This window comes from Lynx rufus, unplaced genomic scaffold, assembly GCF_022079265.1.
Source record: "Lynx rufus isolate CCGP_SWC_20201006 ecotype Redwood Valley unplaced genomic scaffold, mLynRuf1.p SCAF_9, whole genome shotgun sequence".
Classification (NCBI taxonomy): domain Eukaryota; kingdom Metazoa; phylum Chordata; class Mammalia; order Carnivora; family Felidae; genus Lynx; species Lynx rufus.
The window spans coordinates 16,302,849-16,324,690 of record NW_025814897.1 but is presented as its reverse complement, the minus strand read 5'-3'; the positions used below and the strand labels follow the sequence as shown (position 1 = coordinate 16,324,690).

The following is a 21,842-nucleotide window of genomic DNA, read 5'->3' as shown; positions in this document are numbered from 1 at the left end:
CTTGGGGTTGTAAATTCAAGCCCCAGGTTGTGTGTTGAGATTACTAAAAATAAAATCTTAAAAAAAGAAGAAGAAGAAAACAACAGCAAGGGGAAGAATGTGACCCCTGGGGTCCTAGTGGCTGACCTCCTAGGAGCCAGGGTGGGTACGGGGAGGTGGGAACAGGAGTCTAATACTGCCGACCCCTCCCAAACTTCCTGGAGTTTACACCCACCAAGACCCCAGAGGAATGGGATTGGCTCATCTAGGGCTCCCTGCTGCTTTCTCTGCAGAGGAATGGGGAAGGTTCTTTGGGCCAGGCAGGCCTAGGGTCTCACGCTGACTCAAACTCATACACTGAGAGGTCTGGAACAAATATGTAGCTTCCCTGAGCCCTCATTTCCTGGTCTGTGAAACGAGGATGAGAGCACTGGCCTTGTGAGACCATCCTGAGGTTGGCACAAGATAACCCAAGAAAACCTCCTGGCTCGCACCCACGCGCTTGGGAAATGCTAGCTTTCTTCCTTCCATCTGTCTCACAGCCAGAAGCAGACGCATTTGTAAGGCAGAGAAACTCAGGGAGAGAGGCAAGGGATCCGGACTCCGGGGGAGGTCCAGGAGCTTGCCACAAGCCACCAAACTCAGGCTAACCGTCGAGACGCCAGTCGCCACTTTTTGACACCCCTCCCCTGATCTCGTGGCCGTCACCCCCCCACCTACTCACGCCAAACTGCACACGCATGCGTGTGTGTGCACGGACATGGTAGTCTCAGCCGGAGTCACGTGAACTGCCCGGACCATCCTCCCCATTCTCTTTCCTGACCTCTTCCTAACACGTGCTCAACACAAACCTCCTCCCAAATTTACTGCACACACGCACGCACCTCTGCCCCATCATCCTGTCCTGGTCTGGCTGAGATCAGGAGCAGGGGATCACAGCATCTGGAGCTCCCGGACTGGTGAGGATATGACACATAATGCCCTTATTTCGTGGCTCAGCTGAGCCACAGCTGGAAGCCAGGTGGTGCCCTTTCTAGGACCCCTGGTTGGCTCAAACGTCCGGATCTCAGGACCTTGCATGCTTCCCAGCACATCCACCAGACAGAAAGCTCTGCAAGGGCAGCAGCGAGCCTCCTCTTCGGCCTCCTCCTCCTCCTGTACCTCCACCCTTCATTTCTTTGCCCGGCCGGAGCCCGGCTCCGAGTGTGAGCCCGGTCCACTCCCCACTGGGCGCCCACGCCTACTAACAACAGCTGTTGTCCGCTCCGCGCTTACTAGGATCGGAGCCCACGCTGTCCTCACATACACCATCTTGCTTAGTTCTCTTGACAGCCTGTTCCTGTTTTGCAGTTAAGGAAACTGAGGCTCAGAGAGGCAAAGTTAACTTTTATGGGGTCATCAGCGGGGATCCAATTCACTGGCCTCCGCCCCGCCCCGCCTGGCACCGAGGCCCCACAGGGGATGGGAGCAGGGCACACCTTCCTCTTGGTGATGGTCCGGAGCAGCTCGGCCTTGCTCCGGAGCAGCCCCTGGCCCGCCAGCTCACGCTCCTCCTCCACGCGGCTCTCCCGCTCCAGCTGCTGGAACTCCAAGTCCTCAAACAGCTTTGTCTCCGTCTCCAGGGCCTCGGCCTCCTTGAACGACAGTGACCAAGGGGGTTGAATGGTGCTCGCGGTACCGCTCCGGGCCTGGGAGGCCAGGCCACAGAGGTGGGAGTTCTGAGGGCTGGCCCCAGGGAAATTGGGGAAAGGGACCTGCCCCCAACCCATCCCCCTTTGCTCTGCTTGGCTTTTTGCCCCTTTCATGGGCATCGCTGCCTGGAGTAGCAGAAAGGTGGAAATCGATCCCCCCAATCCTTCCCTGTCCCTTCCAAGCCACAGCACCGACCCTGGTGTGTCCGGCAGGAAGTGCAGGGCCCAGGTGGTCCCGTCCCACCGCTCTCCTGTCTTCCGGGTGGGTGGCCCTCGGGGGCCAGGGAAGGGGGGCTGGTGAAACTGACCCTTCTCAGCTGCTCCTGTAACTGTTCCCGCACTGACTCGGGGCAGTTATCGAGCTGCGTCTGGAGCTCGGCGTAGAGCGCCTGGCGGGCCTCCAGGTGCCTCCGTCCCGCGGCCAGCTCCGCCCTCTCCTGGTCGGCGGGAGGGGTGGGGAGGGCGGGCACAAGGGAGAAACAGAACACACACTCCTCAACTCTGGCCCGCGGGCAGCAGCGGCCATGGGGGGTGCAGGGCGGGAGAGAGAGAGCTGGGGAGCCGGCAGGGGGTGGGGTGAGGACTAACAGAGGAGAGTAAGCGGGAGAGGAGAAGGAAGAGAAAGGGAAAACACGGAAGAGAAGAGTGGAAAAGGCTAGGAGGCGAGGCGGAAGACAGGACGCTCGCAGGTGCAAGGGAAGCCGTCACACAGGCGCAGGTGTGGGTCTTGGGCAGAAATTTTGGTCTCCTGGAGTCCCCTGGACTAGAAACACTGGGGTGGGTCCTACGAAAAGCCTTCTGTTTTCTCTCCAAACCAGTCAAGACCAAAGCTGGTCCCACATCACAAACACGGAGCCTCTGGCTCCTATTTCCCCCTGACTCTGCCACTGCCTAGAGACCAAAATTTAACCCTGGGGGGTGGGGAGGGGTATAGACAGCGAGGGTTAAATCCAGGGGCCCGGCATGAATCGGAAGCTGAGGATGTTAAAGCTACGGCAGTGTCGCAGAGGGGACCCCGGCCCGACTCCCTGGGCCTCCCTCCCTCCCGCCCTGGGTGGAGGTGGGTGCTGGCACTCCAGGCTGAACTCCAGCGGGATGAGGGTTGCAATTAGTTCGGCCGTTGCCATGACAGTGGGAGCCCCAGGAGTGGGTACAGGGAGGAGGTGGATAGCTCTGTCTGGGGCGAGATGACACCTCCCAGGGCGGGAAGGGGGACGAGGGGAGGAGCTGGTGAGTCACCCCTCCGAAGGACAGGCAGAGGAGAAACTAGGATTACTGATTCCAAAACCAGAGCGGAGCCATGGGCTGGGGAGGAAAGCTGAGTGAGCCTGCCCCGCAGCCACTGCCTCCCCACCCCCCACCCTACCACCCCCTCAAATAACTAGGCCCAGAGAGAAGGCAAAGTCCAGGCCTCCAGGCCATGCCAGGTCAATGAGAAAGGAGGTTAGGCAGGTTCCTTCTGAAATGCTGAGCTTACTTCAAGTTCTTCTGCCGAATCCTGCCCTGCCCCATCCCTCCGGCCCACTCTCGCATCAGGGAGAGGAGTCCTGGGTTCCAAGCACTTTGCCCTCTTAGGACTCAGGCTCTAGGACACCCCCTACATTCCCGATGGCTCAGGGGCGGGAGAAGAGGAGAGGCCTACTCATTCCCACCCTCCGGTTGGGGTATCTGGATTTTGGAAGCCCCAGAGGAAAGCTAGAAGGGCGGCCACTGTGTGGCAGAGGGAACTGGTCTAAACCCCCCAGGGCCATGCCGCCACGGCCAGACCTCCTGACCCCTCCGCTCCGGAAGGAAGAGAGGGGCGGGAGGTGGACGGCTGGAGGGCAGCCTGCTTCTCCCAGCTGCACAGGAAAACCACCAACAATCTGTGGAGGCCGCACCTGGGCTCTTCCAAAGGGGAGACACTCTTCAGGCTGAGCAGCTCCTCAGCTACGCATTTCCCCCAACCTTTACCCTTCCTGCCAAGGCACCATTGAGTCAAGTTGAGCTGTGCCCCCTGCCCATTCCTTTCTGATCAAAACCCTGGAGTCCCGCACCAAGAAAGGAAGGAGGCAGAATTAGAGGGGAGAGGTCAAGGGCACAGTGGTGCCCCTGCAGTTAGTGCAAAAGCAGGCATGGCTCGGCCCTGCCTGGGTGGCACTGGCAGTTAGGGGCATGCGGAGAGCCCAGGACAGTGATTAGAGGGGGCGTTAGTACAGGCCTGGTTGGTAAGCGTGGAGTTAATTTGGCACAGAATTTGGGAGTGTGGTTTTGGGGGCCAGAGCCAAAGCTCCAAAAACAAAAAAAGGAGTTGGGGCGGGGGGGAGTTTGTTGAAGAATCTTTAAGAGTTTCAAAACTGGGACAGGAGGAAGACACTCTCAAAAAATTCAGAAAGAAAATTAAGTCTTGGAAAAATACTGTCAAGTCCAGAAATAGATGGCCCCTCTCCACACTTCAGAGCTCTTGGCACGCTGGTAGGCATCTTGGGCCTAGCTGGCACGGCCCCTGTGGGACGGAGTGACCCCTGCAGGCTGTCTCGAAATCTGAAAGGGTCGGGGGCAGGAGCTGGGACCACCTGGGACGGGAAGGTGCAGATCCTGAAAGGCTCAGGGGAAGCAGAGACCCCAAAGATCACATCCTGAGCACCCGAGGCATGCTGGGAGGGGCACGTTCTCTAGACAGAGGGACCCACACCCGAGTCACGCCCCAGCACCTGTCCCTCAGGCTGTGCTCACTGCCCAAGGAGCAGCTTCGGCACTTCCTAGGAGGGCCAGGAACGGGCAGGCACCCAGAGGCAGCACAGAGACCCAGACAGAGGCGATCCCAGAACCCAGTCCGGCCCCTGCCCGTGCCCTTCAAGCTGACACCTTCCGCAGAGGACAAGGCCCCCCCTCCCCTGACGGGCACAGAGACCACCAGGCCTGTAGGAAGACTGATGAGATGAGAAGTAAGGGGCCCAGAGAAGACGTTTGTCCTTCCCCGGGGGCCACTGGCAGCCAACACGGGGCCAGGCCAGCTGTGGGTTACCTTGTCCCTCTCCTTCTGGATGCCGGTTTCCAAGGTCACCAACTTTTCCTGCAGCTGGTCCACGGCCTTCTGCTCCTTCTGCAGCAACGCCCGCTCTGCCTCCCTCTCCCCCTGCAGCAATGCTCGTTCCATTTCAGCCTGGGGCCAACACCAAGGTCCACGTCAAGGCCAGTCAAGGCAGACGGACGCAGGCCCCTCCAGGGGCCTTGGCTCTGCCCGGGGAGGAACGTGGCCACAGCTGGCCTAGGCTACGGGCCCTCCCAGCTCACCTCGCGGGCGGACTCCTGCAGCTGCTGCTCGAGCTCCTTCACACGGACCTTGAGCTGCTCCACTCGCCCCAACACCTGAGCCCGCTCCTCTTCCAGGGCCAGCACCTCCCCCTGGAGCTTGGCGCTGGGTGCATCTTCATGCTGGAGGGGAGGGAAGCCATCAGCTGGGGAGCCTTCCGCGACCAGACTAAGAGAGGGGATCCCCATTCCTCAGGGCGCTCGGAAGGGGTAGCCAGACAGAGAGGAGGCAAACTCCCCTCCCTGCAAGGGGAGCAGTACAGCTCAGCTAAAGGGAATGAAGGTTTCCCACTTTGGGCCAGACCTGGAGGCAGCCCTAAGGACAGGCAGGTCACAGAGTATAGGGAGAACCTGGGAAGCGCATCGACACCTCCCTCTTCCTTGCCTCCTCACATCTCAGCCTCTCATCCCCGATGTCTTCCCAAACCCGATCCTTCAATTACCTCCCCCTCACTGAGCCATCCCTCCACCACCCCTGCCTCCTCTGCCCCCCAGCCCCTCAGCAGGTGCTGCCCCCCACCACCACCACCCCACCTCCTGCTGGGTGCTCTCAGTGCTGCTGCACTCCTCCTTGAGATTCTCCTCATCTGAGCGGTCCACGCACTCCCACAGGCGCTGGGTGGCACCCCCGGGCTCCTCGGTGCCCCGCCCAGAGGCTCCGGTGGCCGCTGAAAGGCCTCGTGAGGGCCTCCGGCCCGCCAGCGCCAATGCTGCGGCGGCTTCCCCGATGCTGGGCAGCTCCCCAGCCTCGGGTGCCCCGTCGGCCCGGCTGTACTCAGCACACAGGTTCAGGATGGTCTCCAGGCGCTGGCGTTCCTGGGGAGGGCGGACAGAGCAGGGCGTGAGAGGGAAGGATGCTGGGTCCTGATGGAGGCACCGTGTGCAGTCAGGAGACAGAACTACAACACTAGGTGCTAGGGGCCCAGAACCAAGCCAGGAGAGCCCCAAACCCAGAGTCAGGAGAGGCAAAGGGCAGAAGGGCGCCCCAGAAGTAGGCAGGAGGAACCAGGCCATTGTGCTACCTGCCCACATGGCTAGCCCCTCCCAGCTTCCTGTTTCCTTTCCCTTTTCACTCTGCCCAGAATGGGCTTCCTCAGGCACACACAGCGACACGGACTGCTAAGCAGGCTGAAGACCACAACGGCACACAGATGAACACTCGGGTACTCACGCTGACTCTCGTCCACGTAGATCTACAGACACGAGGGTACGCAGACACCCCACCCACCAACACGGACACACAAGGACACAACATGTGCTCTGCACTCACACTGACAGGCAGGCACGCACACAGGTACCAGCCCTGGCACGCACGGATGCACCCTGGCGCACACTCACACAGATAAACACAGTCTAGCACACAGACAGGTGGGCACGGACACAGACGGCTGGAAAACAGACCCGTGGGCCGACAGGGATGTGACACAGGTTCGTACAAAGTTGTGCCCAGCGTGTATACACCAGGCCAGACAGACGTGGGACACGGTCCTCCTCATCCCCTACCCCAGCTCCAGGTCACTCTCAGGCTGCCCTCCACTCCCAGCAAGGTGAGCTGCTGCCTCTGCTCTCCAATGCCCAGGCCCAGCTGGGAGCACTCCAAGGCCCTGCCCCTAACCCCACAAAACCCACCCCCTCCCCACAAAACCCCAGCCACACAGCTCTCAGGGGCCCAGGAGGAGGGACGGTACAATCATGCTCCCCAATCTGTGTCCCCCGCTCTCATGTCCCAGCCTTGAAGCCCCACCCCCAGCCCAGGCTCTCCAGGGTACCTCAACCTCAGGGGTCCTTCACTGCAGTTTGGCCACGACCCCCCTGGACACGTACCCAGCTTCCCTCCTGCTGCTTGCCCAGTTCCACGTCAAAAAAAAAAAAAAAAAAAAAAAAACCAGGAACAGAGGAGCCTAGACACCCAGGAGGCTGGGCCAGTGCCCCCGCCCCTGCCCCAGGACCCAGATAAGCAGCCTGCTGGAGATGGGAGGGGCAGGGCGGGCAGCCTCCAAGATTTAAAGTGGCAGGTGGGGCAGGTCAGGGCTGGCGGTGAGGTGTGCCCGTGTGCCCTCGTGCCTGGGGGGTGGGGAGACTGAATGGAGGAGCTGAGGGAGGCTGGGCCCGTCACTCTGCCTTTGCCAGACTCGGTGCTCCCTCTCCAGGATAAGACCCCAGGGTGGTCCGAGCACGCTCTGGGTCGAGGCAAAGACAGTGAAGGGAAGCTGTGGCAAAGGAGAAGACTGTTGATCCTTCCTCCTCTCTCCCCAACCCAGCCTGCACCTCACCTTGCCCAAAGCTGTCCCAACCTCTTCTGAAAAGCCCTCCAGACAAACCTCCTCATTTCTGATTCTCCTCCTCAAACCAATCCCAGGGGCCCTGGGCCCCCCAGCAACCCCATTCTGCTCACAAGGGACAGAGGGCAGAATCCATTCTCCTGTACGTGTGCTCGATTGTCCACATTAGCCAGAGCCCCCTGAGCTCCCTGCGCTATCTGGGGAATCCTGGCCCCCACCCAGCTCAGATGCCATCTCCAGGACAGCTGCCCGGAGCCACACCCGGCCCCCAAATGCACACATACACACGCACGCTGATGCATACAATCACGATCACACAGTCGGCCCAGGATAAAGCCAGGGGCGACCTGTCCTGTTCTCTTTCTCTTCCCTGCCACCCACATTCCCAGATGATCCTCACTGGGCCAGGGTGAGCAGCTCCCACCCATTTGTAAAAGACCAAAAAGAGGGGTGCCTGGGTGGCTCAGTCAGTTGAGCATCCAACTTCGGCTCAGGTCATGAGCTCAAGGTTCGTGAGTTCAAGCCCCACATCAGGCTCACTGATGTTAGCATGGAGCCCACTTTGGATCCTCTGTCACTCCCCCGCTCGCACTCTCTCTCTTAAAATAAAAAAAAGTTTAAAAGAAGCAACTTTTCTAAAGAACAAGGTGCTTTTCTAAAAAACAAGCCTTAAGAAGACAGGCGTCTTGAATTCCAACACGGGCTCTGCCAGAACTTGCTGTGTGACCTTGCACAAACCCATTCCCCTCTCTGGGCCTCAGCTTCTCATCATTAAGACTTGCTCCTCAAACTGAGAGGTGCAAGACCTCACCGTAAAGGTGGTGTGTTTTCCTACAGCTTTGTTATCATCAGATAAATAACGCAAAACTTAACTTACACGTTAAAACAAACGCTGTGTTACAGAATAAAAGCAAAGTTAACGTGCATCTGAAATAAAGCCTTAGAGACTTCAAAGAAAGTTCTTCCAGGCACCAGACCCCTGAGATATAGGTCACTAAGGTGCATCCCGGAAGGAGAAAAGCTTGAGAAGCCCAGGCCCTGTCCAAGGGCCCCTCCCACTCTGCTAGCTGGCCTGCCCGCGCCCTGGCAGGGACCCCGCCGTGGACGGCGGCAGCCTCCGGGGCATCTGCTCACCAGTCTCTCCATCTCCTGCTCCCAGAGCCGTTCTTGGTGCTGCCGCCGGTGGTACTCCAGGAGGTCGTCCTCGTTGTCACTGATCTCCGTGATGCTATTTTTCCGCTCCCGAGTGACAGGGACCCGCAAGTCCCCACTGGACAGCTTCCTCTGGGCACGGGGGCTCTGGCGGGGCGAAGCCCCGGTCAGAGAGCCCAGACTATAGGCTGGGCTCAGCCTGCCACTGAAGCTGCCCTTGCGGGGTGCCAGTGACTCCCCGAGCGTGGGTGAGGGGCTCCGTGTCCTACGGCCCCGTGCCCCCAGCGTCAGGGAGAAGTCCTCCGGTGACGCCCCGTGGGCTGCCCAGCGCCGGGCCCGGGGACTCTCCACCACTTCCCTGGTTAGCTTGGGATCTGGCGTAGTCCTGGTGGGCATGGGGGAGAGAGCCCGTCGCGACAGAGACGGGCTCAACGGAGGGAGTTCCCGCATGCTGTCCAGGCCCCGCCGGCCCAGGCGGGGACTCTCAGGAGGCTGCAGGGTGCGGGTGGCTGACCCATCTGAAAATGTTCGGCCCACCAGCTGGCGTGAGGGGCTGGTTGTCAGCACCCGCTCGGTGCCTGGCAGCTCACGGAAAGGGCTGGGAGGGCGGTCCTGGAGGGTGCCGATCTTGTTTCGGGGAGCAGGGACCGGAGGCTGCAACTTGGGGCTTCCAGGAATGCTCGTGGGCTGGCTTCGGGCACCGGAAGCTGGGTATTCACTCAGGTTGATGGCCACCACGGGCAGCTGCCCACCCAGCCGGGGGCTCTCGGTGGCTCTGCGGGCCTCCGCCAAGACAGTGGCCGCGGGGCTGTCCGTCAGCAGACCTCGGAGGCCGGGGCTGGGAGGCCTCTCGTGACCCCCTTTCCGGCCCAGCCGGGGGCTCTCGGAGGAGCGGGCGCCGCCCGGTCGGGACTGTGGGGGCTGCAGGGCCAGGTGGTAGCTAGAGGAACGGGCAGGCACCAGCGGCGGCACGGAAGGTGCTGGCTCCTGCCCGCTGGGTGAGTGGCTGGCACAGCTCCCACTGCTGGCTGGTGAGGAGAGCGGAGAGAAGGCTGGAGAGGTGTTCTCGTAGCTGGAGCCCACAGACATGGCACCAGGGCTGGTTGGCGGGGACAGCAAGTAACGCCCACCATTAGCCATTGGCGACAGTGGGGAAGTCGCGGCAGGCTTCTTGCCGGCCGCTCCGGGCTCCTCTAGCACCAGCGAATCCATGATCTCCTGCAGGTCCTTCTCAATAGAGCTCACCAGGGAACTGTGGCTGGCGCAGGCAGAGGCGCCCCGGGTCGCGGGCTGTGGCGCGTGGTTCCCATTCACCAGCCTTTCCGATTCTGCGGAGGGGAAACGCAAAGGTGCCTCAGGCCCTGGCCTCCAACCACCGGGGAGCTGTACGTGCCCAAGAATGAGGGAGGCGATCTGCCAGCTCTACCACTGACCTGCTGCACGACCGTCAATCAGCTGCCCTCAGTTTCCCTGTCCGGAAAGGAAGGGCACGGGTGCGGCTCCTCTGGCTCTAACGCCTCATGACTTAGGACAGAGCTGGTAACGATGCCAGGCACTTCTAGGCCCAGTTATCGCGGGCTCACCCCAAGACCAGGTTGCTCCCTGCCTTGGTTTCCCTCCCAGATCTCTCCTTCAGGAAGGGCAGATGGACATTCTATGGAGGGGATGCTGTGGAGCTGGCCAGAAGTTCGGGGTGGGGGGGTCCAGCCTAATAGGACATTAGGACCTCCCAGCACAGCAGCTGAGACCCAGGAAAAACCACAGGCAAAACCTCCAGCGCTGGGCAAAAGGTGTGTGCCGTACTACTCTGCCCAATCAGAGGCAGGGAGGGGCCTGGCACTGCTGGGTGGCTTCTGGAAGCCAGGCTGGCCAGCCACTAGGGGCAGCTCGGCGCCTCCGATCATGAGCCCATCAAGCCACGCCAGCAAGAGCCTGCCTTGGCCCTGCCCCAGGCCTCATCGACCAACCAGGAGTCCCAGGAACCAGTGCCCGGAACAGCTGAGGGAAGGAGTGGCATGACAAGGCTAAGGGAGAGCGGGTAAAGCTAGCCAGGGAGTGGGCTGGGAACCCGGGCTTCTGAGGGGCTCACCAGACACCCATGTCCACCTGTCCCGGTACCACACCGACACCTGTCATCCCACGGCCATCTGAACCCTCGTTGCAAAGCCTCGGACGGGAGGCTCACTGGCAGCCTCCTGGTCTACACCCCACCCCACCCCCTAGGCAGCTGGGTTGAGGGGAGTGCTGTGCTGGTTCCCTGGAACAATCACCGACTCTCCTCTGGGGATCAATAATTCACACACAAACTGCAGCTGTTCCGCTGAGTAATCAGCTGGCATGGCCTGGGGGGAGGGGCAGGGCCCAAGGACCTAAGCACCGGCAGGTGGGACCCGCGAGCAGGGGTTCGACCTAATGCTTCCTTCTGCCCCCTCGGGCCCCTCTCAAGGGTGAGGTTCCCCAGCGGTTGGCACATGAGGTTTAGGGTCCCAGACACCGAAGTGGCACCTTCCAGGGCAGTGGGGCTGGCAGAGCCCTCCGTCCCTTGGGCACATGATTCCCCAGTTCCAGCCAAGCGGCACTTCTTGGATCCCTCCCAGTAGCCAGACCGCCTGGCATTCTCCACCAATGGCCCATGGCAGGTGGCAGCAAGCCCAGATCATGGCCATTGTCCTGCCCTGACACTACGAGCATGGCTGGGATGGGCAAGGAGGAGGACTGTCCAGGAGAGCCACCAACCCGACCCCCCACCCCAAGTGGGCATCTACCTGAGCCAGGACTGTAGGGGGGCCCGGGGGCCCGGCCCCCTGCCGGAATCATACTCTTCATCCACTTGGCTTCAGCCGGGTGGTTAAAGCGGAGGAAGGTCGACTGACCCAGGCACAACATACAGCCTGCAGAGAAAACAAATGCTGAGAAGGGCAGAAAGGGCTGGGGTACGCCTCACCCCGCAGCACGAGCAGGCTCACCCCGGGCTCCAGACAGCCATCCCCACCTGCACTCACAGTGTCTACACGGACCACGCCTGACCTGACAAGCACCAGCAGGGCTCCACAGCACAGGGCAGAGTGGAAAGAGCTCTGGTTTGTGAGTCCCAAGCTCTGAATATCTGGTCCTAACTCTTGTTACTGGTTGAGACCTTCAGGTGAAGATCCTTCACCGCTGAGTCCCGTTCTCTCATTAGAAGAGTGAGGACAATACCACTGACCTTGCAGGGTTAACGGGACAATGTCTGTGAAAGTGTTCTGTGAAGGGAGAAGGTTCTTCAGAGAACATGGACGCTCATGTCCCCCTTCCCCAAACTGTACCAATGATCCATCTATCTGCCCCTTGGGTGGAAAAGTCAGTTTGAGAGGCATCAATTTCCAGGATCAAAAAAAAAAGCTCTGAGAGAGGGGACAGGGAAAAACCATGCGTCAGTCAGATGCCCCTCCGCAGGAACCAGAATTTGCTTCCTGGCTCCAAATCCTTACCATGACGTGGCCGGGGGAGAGCCACCACCTTCCTTCTCTCCGACAAAGCACCCTCTGGCCTGATATCTTCCTGCTCCTTGGTCTTCCGTGGAATCTAGCCAAGCCTAGGGCCAGTGGGCCCTGCCTCAGCCAAGCACATTCCCAGGCAAGAGACACAAGCCCAGTCCTGCCCAGTAAGGGTGACTACACGGAGAGGGGAGGGTATGTGGAAGCCAGAAACGTAGCCAGGGGCACCAAGAGTGTGCACGGCGGCAGGTGTGTGCAGAGGCTCCTGAGCCTGGCTAACAGGACTCCTCCTCCTCCCGGCCACACTGCAGGACTCCTGCAAAAGATGCTACGTTGGGAGAGCCCTGGTGCTCTCTCCAATCACCCTCCCGATCTGTCCACACCGCTGCGCCCAGCCTATCTACCCAATCTGGTGCCACTTGGCACCCCAAGCTTCATGCCAGTCTGCGCTGAGACTGGCAGGGAAGTCTACATTCCTGGACGCTGAGACAGTTCAGTTCAGGCAAGCCACAAGGGCAAGGGGCATCCAGGCCACGTGGATACCATGGCAGACCTCCCACTGAGCAGCTCGGGAGCCTGTTGCTGGGACCCTAGGCATTGCCGAGGCAGGCGGCGAAGGGGCCAGTAGGCTGAGAAGCCCACCACAGGTAACCATAGTGGACAAAGCCACCCACTTCTCTGGCACACCCAGAGGCCCTCCCAAACAGGCAGGCACCAATGATTCCAAAGACTGACGGGTGGTTAGGAGAGAGGGGGGCCTTCCCAGACAAGCCGCCAATCAGGGATGCTGATCCCGGAGTAATCATAACCGGAATAAATAATAGCCAACCACACTTCCACCTAATTACAACCACAGCTGTTTCAGAAAGAGCCCTGCTGGCCCCTCCCGCTCCTCTCAGCCCTTTAACAAGCTAATTAATGATGAGTTCGCAGGGTCTAGACAGACCCACTCGATCCTAGATTGATGGGGGGGGGGTGGGGTGGGGGAGGATCTGGAGGCCGATTGCACAGCCCAGTCTGGGACGGAGGTGGGGAGTCTGAGTGGATTCCGGCCCATCAGAGCCAGGCCCACCCAAGAAGGCTGTGGGCACCCAGGGACCCTCAGCCCTGGCTCCTGTGGCTGAGTTCCCTGCCCCCTCCTCTGCCCCTCAGCCTCCTCCGCGCAGGGGGTGTGGCCTTGCTGCCTCTGGGCTATAAATAGGTGATGCCAGGCAGGAGAGCTGGATCTGTATTAATAGAGCAGGCAGGAGGGCAACAAGGACTGAGAGCAGCCCAGCTCCTGCCCAAATTAACTTTCTATTTGCACTCAGGGGCCCCAGGCATTGCCCCAACTGGGGTCCCTACTGCCCCCAGGAGCCTGGAGAGCCTATTTCTGGGAAGAAACCTCCTCTCTGTCCGCTCCTGCCCCGCACCTCCAAAGGTCAGCCCACTCAGGAAACCCTAGAACCTCTTCTCATCCAGGCAAAGTTGTGGTCCGGCCAGGACCCAGTGGGGCCCAGGCCCAGCTGTGTGTGTGCAGGTGGGTGGGGAAGCTGCACATCTGGAGGGAAAACAAGGCAAAGAAGAGGGCGGATCCTACCTCTGAGGACACCGAGGGGATGCACCACACACACTCTCTCCTACAAGCTCCCACACAGACACACTCCCAGAAACACACACACAGGCATACGTGCTCACACACTCCCAGGGCCACAGTCACTGCTCAGCTGGCCACACCAAGAGAACGGACCGGCCAAAGGGAGGCTGGGGTGAGGGAAAGACGGGAGGAAGGGCCCCCGCCCCCCGCCCTTCCTCTCAGCCCCCAGCACAGGCTTCCCCCATCCTCCTCGGGACCCCTCAGCCCCTTCCGGAGGCGGGTCCGTGGAGGGGGCTTCCGAGCGAGCGCCGAGGAAGATGAAGTCTGGCCGGCGGAGGAGTGGCCCCGAGCCCAGACCTCCCACTCGGAAACGTGCAGGGCACACACACAATCGTCTCACACCCCCGAGCTCGTAAAGGGGAGCCGAGGGCCCCGCTCCCCTAGTCGAGCCCCCCCATCCCCCAGACGCCCCTCCCAGCCCGAGCCCGCGGGCACCCGCTGCCGGCGGCCGGCCGGGCGGAGCACTCACCGCCGAACCCGGACCTCAGGAGCGCTGGCCCCCCGCTAGCTCGGGCCCTCGGGGCTCCCGGCCCGCCCCAGGCCTGCGAGGGGGCGGGCCGACCTCCCGCGCCGCGGGGCTCGGGGCTCGGAGCAGCTAGCCGCCAGGCAGCCAGCCGCCGCCAGGGCCCGGGGAGGGGCGGGCCGGCCACCGGCGGGGGAAGGGAGCCAGGGAGGGAGGGACAAAGGAGAGGAGGAGGGGAAGAGGAAGTGATGGAGGAGAGGAGAGGGGAGCTGGATGGAGAGGGCGGGGCGGGAGGATGCCGGCGACCTGCGCGGTGGGAGCTCCGCGGGGAGGGGGGGGGAGGCAGGAGCAGAAGTGGGGACGGGGAGGAAAGGTAAGAGGTAAGTAGAGGTCAGAGGGTGAAGAGTCCTGAGGCAGGAGTGAGGCGAAGCAGGGTCTCCCTGAAAGCCCCCTGTGGTCGGCCTCCCGAGAGGCCCGGGAAGGGGCCAGCCCTGGACCCGACTGGCAGGTCACACCCTCTGGCCTCAGATCCCTTATCTACAGAATGAGGTTGTCCTCAACGACAGCAAAGGTTAAGCTCTGACATTCCATGGCTCCCAGAGATCCAGCTAGGTCAGGAGGTCCAGCTCTGCCCCTCCATCTGCCACGGTGACAAGGTCACTCTTGGGCTGGGAGTTCAGGCCAAGGCAACCCTCTGTGCAGTGTGAGCAGCACTGAGCCCAGCTCCGGTCTGCAGCCGAAACACCTGCTCTTCTGCCCCTGCTCCCCACACTCCTAGCCCAGCCCAGCCCAGCCCAGCCCAGCTCACCCAGAGACCCAGGTTGGACCAAGGCACTGCCCCTCCCAAGCCAGCCCGCTCCCCTGGGGCTCCAGAAGCCAACCCCACCTCCTCCCACCACCACCACCAGTTGTGCTAGTCTCAGCAAAGAGCTCTTCCACCCCAGTGAGGTACCTTCCCGTCTGGAAAACACAATGCCACCTGCCTCTGGAGTCCCCAAGGGCAGGCTGAGCTTCTGCGCCAGGCAAGTACCCACCACCCAGCATGGGCCCCGGTGAATTCCTCCTGTTCCAGGGACCTGCCCTCTGGACACCAGAACCCTAAGGGACACACTGTGTCTCTCAGCCACGCGCTATGTGCTCAGAGCTCACACGGCCTCACACACATTCCCAGGACACTTGCTCAGTCTCACAGACCCCACCTTAGCTGTGCACACTGAGTCGCACAAAATCCCCAGGTAAACACACCCTGTCTCTCACACGCGCTTATTCTCACCCACACAACACCCATCTTTAGTTACACACTCATTCAGGCACAGATATCCTTCCACTCAGTCCCTGGAGAGACTCTGAAATCAAAGTCGGCCTCCATAGAGAAATAATGGAATGATTTTTCCTCCCTCGCTAAACACCTACCCACACGGCCATACTACACACACGCACACGTGTGTATCTTACTCCCCTTCTGAAGGAAAATGGAAGAACCGTATAGGGTCAAATGCAAAATAGGGGGAGGCTTAAAAAAAAAAAATCTCAGGAAGAATGATTCATCGGTCTGGAAACTGTGACGGCCAGCTGGACAGACCCAGACAGACACGGAGGATGCCCGCCAGTGAGAAATAGGGCAGGAGGCAGGCACAAAGAAGTGAGGAGCTAGGAGCCTTTGCTTTTTCTCTCCCTCCTTTGAGCTTTATTAGTCAAGACCTTTATCTTACAACAGAGGACAGTTGGAAGCTTCACTCCCATTTTACAGAAGGAATAACTGATAACTGGATGGGAGAGGAAGAGGCTCTGTCTCCGGGATCCCAGAGGGAGATAGCTGAATAGCCCAGGAATCCCAGACCCCAGTCACGTGGCAGGGAGCGCCCCCTGCTGGCCATCATGCAAGCCTCTACCCATCAACGAGGGGCTTAGGGAGGGAAAGGGACGTGGAGACAGGGCTGGCAGCGGAGGCTGGGAGCGGATGGGGACCTACTGTCTAGACAGCCTGGGCCCTGAGCTGTGTGGCTTTCTGGGTCCTCCCCTAGTTAGTCCCCTCCCGGATCTTTCATGTGGTCTGGCACTGTGGTCCCAGGGTGGGGCAGCCTAGACCCAGATTGACATTCCTCCTTATTTCCTTGGTCGCATTCCCAGCCCCGCCTCTTGCTCTGTAGAGAAGAGGGCAACGTGAGATGGGCCAGAACACCGGGTATGGAGGTGGAATCAGGCTCTTGCTCGGCTCCCTCACTTCAAGCTCCCGTGTCCACAGCTTTAGCAAAAGGCCGGCATGTGCTCTCTGTGGGCCCCCCCCACCCCGCCCCGTCCTCCCCTGGCCCAGGCATCGTCCTGCTGGAAGAGCCTGTCACTGCCATCTCTACTCATCATGACGTGTGCCTCTCCAAGTTGCCTATGGCTGGGCACAGTGCCCAGAATGATGCATCTAAGTAAAGCCTGGCCCAGCCAGAACAGGCTCCTTGTTTGTGACTTGTAGGGTAGCCCTCTGTTTTTCCAAGAGGAGGGTCCCCTCTACAAGGCTCTATCAGGGGAGCAAGACCGGGAAAATGATCCTCTTGCACACATGCCCACAGACAGGCACGGGGCCAACGAGTTCTCAAATACACCGAGGAGTGCACACACGGACACTTCGGGACCATCAGTCCTGAGTTCACCCCTGTCCCCCACTTGAACACTCTGATCCATAAACACAAGGAAAGACACAAACAGAGATACACAAGCCCAGAGTCACAAACACATCCGGAGATATATAAACACACTCCAGTCACACAGACACACAGAGATAGCACACGCACCCCCCGAGCCACCCAGTTTCCAGGGAAACGCACTCCCAAGAATGTCCGGAGTGGGGCCAGGCAGGGCTGGGCTTGGTGCCTTGCTCCAGAGATGAGACAAGGAAACCCTCAGCTCCCGGAGCCCAGGGGAGGGGGAGTGCTAGGGAGAAGAACACCCGTTCCTTTGTGCCTCTGCCTACCCCTCCCCAGGCTGCCAAGCTCCTGAGACAGGCGAGCCCAGACAAGAAGGCTATGGGTGTGGGAGGGAGCGAGAGGGAAGGGGTTTAGGGTCAGAAGCGAGTGGGAGGGTGCATACTTGGCAGAGTGGGCTTTGGGCTGGGGAAGACTCAGGGGTCACCGGGGCCACAGGAAATGCCTAAGAATTCCATCCTGACCCAGGCCCTCCCTCTTCTCAGGGAGCTAAGTGATGCTCTGGGAAGACAGAGCAAGAGGGGCCTACAGGGCACCCGTTCCTCGACCCTGCTCACAACACGCGGGGAAGGCTTTTCTTGCCCATGGGTACGGGGGCTCTGGGGCTGAGGGAGTCAGGGCTGGGCTCTCTCCCTAGCTTTCTTTGAACCCTGCCCCTCCCTCTCCTTCCTGCTCTACTGTCTCACTTCCACACACCCGAATCTTGGGGAAGCTGTCCTCTTTGGGATTTAACGGGACTGTCGGGAGCCAGACGGCATCATAGCCAAAGCCCCAATTTATGGGGGTTCCTCCTCTCATCTGGAGTGAGACAACTTGAAGGCCTCGGAGGAGGCAAGGGCCTGCTGCTGGGGGACCTGCTTCCCTGAAGTCGGGTGTGCCCCTCATACTCGCAAAGGCAGGAAGAAAGGAGTCGGGCAAGGTCAGGTCTCCTGGGTCAGCTGTGAAGGGAAGAGCATCTAAAGAGACCCTAAGGGATGTGAACACAAGGAGAGAGGGAAACAAAGGAATGAGTGGGATTCCCACTTCGAGGGAGCTGCCGGCCGGTAAGAGGCGAGAGTCCCCAGAAAACAATGCCAGGACCTAAGTGCTGCTCGGAGCGAGGCTGGGCCCAAAGCTCCCATCCTCTCGGCCTCTACCCCCTAACCCAAATCTGCTTTCCTCATTCCCCTAAGGTGATGATTCATTGTATAAATTGATGCCCAGGGCAAACACACCTGGTCTGTCAAAGTGCCACCTGGGCCAACCCCTCAACTGCCCGGTCACCATGGTAACTGGGGGCCCGGTTTTCAGAGCTACCTAACACAACAGAATGGCCTGCTGCTTTGGGAAGCAGGGTGGTAACCATATTCATGACCCAAAAGCTACCGTCAACAGCATTTTAACAGGAGTGAGCACGTCCTCCGATTTTTTGCCTTCGCGTTCCACCTTTGCTCCATCCCCATCAGGGGGGACTGTCCTCCTCTGCCCCCCTCTCCCATCTTCTCAGAACATCTCCCTCTCGGCCTCAGGAAACAATGCCATTGTTCCGCCCACTGCTGCACCCGCCGCAGTCCTCTAACAATCCCCACTGACCTCTGTATCGGGGAGTCCCCCTGCCCTTTGGAGGCAGTGATCAGAACCTCTGCTCCCCTCCCCCGACCAGGTGTGGAGAGGCAAGCTGGGGACGACCAGAGAAGAAAAGCAGGTTGAAGACGGATCTGGATGCTAGAGGGGTTTGGGGTGTTGTTTAGGCACATCCAGAGGCACCTAAGCACCCCACCCTCTGTGTGGCCACTCAGGCAGTTACCATGGCAACCACCACAGCAGGCTTCCCCGGGGCACCGGCACCTCTCCTGCACCCCGGCTCTTAAACAGAGACCACCTCTGGTTGGGGGCGTCAAAGCTTACCCTGAGTGAGCCGGGTGGGCTGCCGGACAGGGAGCCCGTCGATACTGCAGGCATTGCCACACGGGTAGAGGGTGAGGGTGCCCCGCAGGTTCTCAATGTAGCAGTGCTCTGGAGCCAAGCCCGGACCCTGCAGGGAGATGTCCCTGGCCGCAGAGCCAATCACGGTCTTCCCTGAAGACAGAAGGCAAACTGAGTCAGAGGGCTTGTCCAGGTCGAGGAGGCAGGGATGGGGCGAGGAGGGTGACAAAGGAAATACAGTTGGACCTCCTACTTCACAAAGGATCGCCGCCTACCGCTGGCCACCCCTTTTGGGCCCCTGAGCCCGGTGGACACAGCCAGTGGCAGGAGCTCTCGGTCAGGCAGAGGAAACTCTGGCTCAGAGACGGGAGGGCACAGAGGATCCAGGCTCCACAGAGAAGGGGAACTTCTTTTCTGCAGACGTTCCTTTAGTCCCTCCAAATCCTTCTCCCCAAGTCCTTTTCCTCCTTCACCAAGCCTCCCCTTCTTTTCCTCCAAATGTGCCATCTCTCCGTCTTCTCTCCCTCCTTTCTGCACCTGCAACACTTGCCCCCACCCCCTACACTCCCCTCTCCCCTCCCTGCTGCAGCCTGAACAGCTCCCCCTGGCAGAGCCCCTGGGACCGGTATTTGGAGAATGTGGGGAATGTAGTATCACCCAGGCAACAAGTGCAGAGAGGACCGGCAGAAGCTGCAGCGAGGCGGTGAAGGGGGCTGTGCCAGGGCCTTATCTTGGGAGGTCTGCCCCCACTCCCATCCCTCCATTCTCCACAGGTAGCTTCTCCCATGCCAGGCACTGCCCTGGAACGGGGAGGGCGGTGGGGGGGGGGGGCTCTCTTCCTGGCCACGCTGGTTGCTAAGAGCAACGTTCTCTCCTGTTTCAGTGCTCTCCTCCTTGTTTCTAAACTGATCTTTAATCCCAATCATGGAGCCAGATTATCCACCAAAGAAGGCAGGCAGTCCGAGAAGGCCAAGACCAGGGACACACGCTGGTGGGGTTCGGTAGCATGGCCTCACATTTGGGAGGGGCAAACACTGAGGACACCTGGTGGAATGTCTGTAAGGATGTGGGGGGTGGCAGGTGGACCGCCCCTCCAGACTCACCTTCCTCCAGCGGCAGAAGGGTGATAGCTGTGCTGAGCCGCCCACTGCCCAGGCTCACCAGATGGGGTTTGTCCGTTTGCACCTTCAGCCCTTTGCCTGTCTCGATCAGGTCCAAGGGCCCTTTCTGCAGGTAGTAGGGGTGGGGGATGAGCATCATCAGAGACTTCAGGTCTCAGACCCTGGTCCCAGTCACACTGACACTCTCTCCAGGACTGGCCCTCTCCAAAGGGCTCTGAGGGTGTCGAAAGGCTTAGCACAAGATCTTGCACGGAGCATTATTACACTAAATTGCAATTAGATCTGAATCTAGGCCACTCACTCGTCCCACTGGATTTATCTCAAGTCTTGGCTTAACTGTCCCCTTTGTCTATTAAGACAGAAACAAGGAGAAAGTAAGGAGAGCAGGGTAGGAGAAGGGGGTGCTGCAGAGGAGGGCCGATGAAGACTTGCCCCTGTACGCTTGTCCGTGGCGATCTACTTGGCTAACGCTTGCCTCTTGAAACTAAATCACAATAGAGGCGGGGTCAATCTGTAAAATGCTTCCTGACTTCCAAAGGGTATTTTCTGGGTGAACCAATTAACCTGATTCAGATAAAGACTTAGCTGTTAATAGGCTTGGCACCTGGGGAAGGGCAGAGAGGACCTGCTGTCCTCATCCCTGGGCTGGGGCCACGGGTGGGTAGAGCAGCGGAACCCATTCCCTCCAACAGCCCTCTTGCCCCTTGGCCCCGACCCCACTCACCTTGACCATTGCTTGGGTCTTGCATCCAGGGCCCACCTGGTTCCTATTAAGAGCGTCCATGGTCCTGGGGCTCCAGAGCTCCTGGGGACACAGTGGAGAACAGGTGTAGGTGGGGAGGCCAGGGGAAGAGAGGGAAAGGAGCAGGCTCTGTTGGCCAGGTTCTTAGGGCGGGGCAGCACCTGCTACCATCGTTCATTGCAAGTTAGTGCCGAAGAAAAAGTGGAGGCAGCTCAGGAGCTTCCTGGGGGAAAGACAGTGCCGCATCTTCAACCTCACCATGCCAGTCCTGACCCTTGACCATGAGCACAAAGAACCCTAAGAGGGCCCAGCCTGTATTTCTATGCTTTCTAGCCTCTGACACCCAGAAGCCAGGCCTTGGCAGTAGAAGACCCTTAGATGTCTGGAGCCAGAGTGGGGAAAATCTACCTTAATGAGGGAAGCCAGGCCCAAGGAACTCACTCTCCAAGGGACACTGGTAGCCACAGGACCCCCAGCAGGGCTGAGTAGGAGCACCATCCCCCACCCCACCTTCCCCTCTCCTCCTCTCCCTTTGTCTCCTTCCCCCACCAGGAGTCCCCGCAGAGTATTTCCTTCCTTCCTTCCTTCCTTCCTTCCTTCCTTCCTTCCTTCCCTCCTTCCCTCCTTCCCTCCTTCCTTCCTTCCATGTTTATTTGTTTCTGAGCGGGAGGGGACAGGCAGAGACAGAGGATCCAAAGCATGCTCACAGTGCTGAGAGCAGAGAGCCAGATGCGAGGCTTGAACTCGCCAACCGTGAGATCATGACCTGAGCCAGAACCAAGAGTCCAAAGCTTCACCAACTGAGTCATCCAGGCACCCCTCAGCAGGGTGTTTTCTTAAAGGAGACACAACAGGAAAAACTCAACACTTCCTGTCACCTATATATTTCAACTCCTCTTCCCCAGAAAGCAATCTCACCCCCAGACATTCAGAAAAAACAAACAAACAAAAACCCTCAGTGGTGACTAATGCCCAGAACACAGTTTTCTAAGGTTCTTAACTTGATCTGGTGTTGTAGGAGGCTTAGATCCTTAGAACCAAGGGTAAAGTAGATTCCAGGGCCAGAATGAGAACTCTTCCCACCCACCCACCCCTTTCTCCCTGGCTCACAATTTTGGTGCCGGAGAAATGTGTGGGACCTTTGGTTTCTAATGTGTGCCCCGTGCCCATCCCCTGATCATCTGGCTAAGGTGCGAAAAAGGTCCCATTTGCTGCTGAAATGTTACTGGGGAAAACTGAGACTGTGGCTGAAGGTAGGAGGGAGACCCAGGAAGGCAGGGTTTCCCTCCACTTTCTCTTCCGGCCCTTGACCAGGACCAGGTGACTTGGAGAGGAAGTGGGGGCAGAAGCCCAGCATTCCAAGGAGTGTCCGACCCTGCCCTGGCAGTGGGAACCAAGGGCCTCA

At 59.7% G+C, this 21,842-nt stretch overlaps 1 protein-coding gene across 2 annotated transcripts in view; it reads right to left on the bottom strand.

Annotated features, from left to right (window-relative positions):
* PHLDB1 (pleckstrin homology like domain family B member 1) overlaps positions 1 to 20,479 on the bottom strand; it is a 37,604-nt gene extending 17,125 nt beyond the window's left edge. For both annotated transcript variants that reach the window (XM_047072351.1, XM_047072352.1), the window contains exons 1-9: positions 20,420 to 20,479; positions 19,678 to 19,801; positions 18,557 to 18,727; positions 11,164 to 11,289; positions 8,381 to 9,726; positions 5,499 to 5,780; positions 4,947 to 5,087; positions 4,678 to 4,815; positions 1,458 to 1,613 (exon numbers count right to left, since the gene is read on the bottom strand). In XM_047072351.1, the coding sequence (XP_046928307.1) occupies positions 1,458 to 1,613; positions 4,678 to 4,815; positions 4,947 to 5,087; positions 5,499 to 5,780; positions 8,381 to 9,726; positions 11,164 to 11,289; positions 18,557 to 18,727; positions 19,678 to 19,801; positions 20,420 to 20,479 (2,544 nt within the window). The remainder of the gene's footprint in view (positions 1 to 1,457; positions 1,614 to 4,677; positions 4,816 to 4,946; positions 5,088 to 5,498; positions 5,781 to 8,380; positions 9,727 to 11,163; positions 11,290 to 18,556; positions 18,728 to 19,677; positions 19,802 to 20,419) is intronic.
* Positions 20,480 to 21,842: the final 1,363 nt, after the last annotated feature.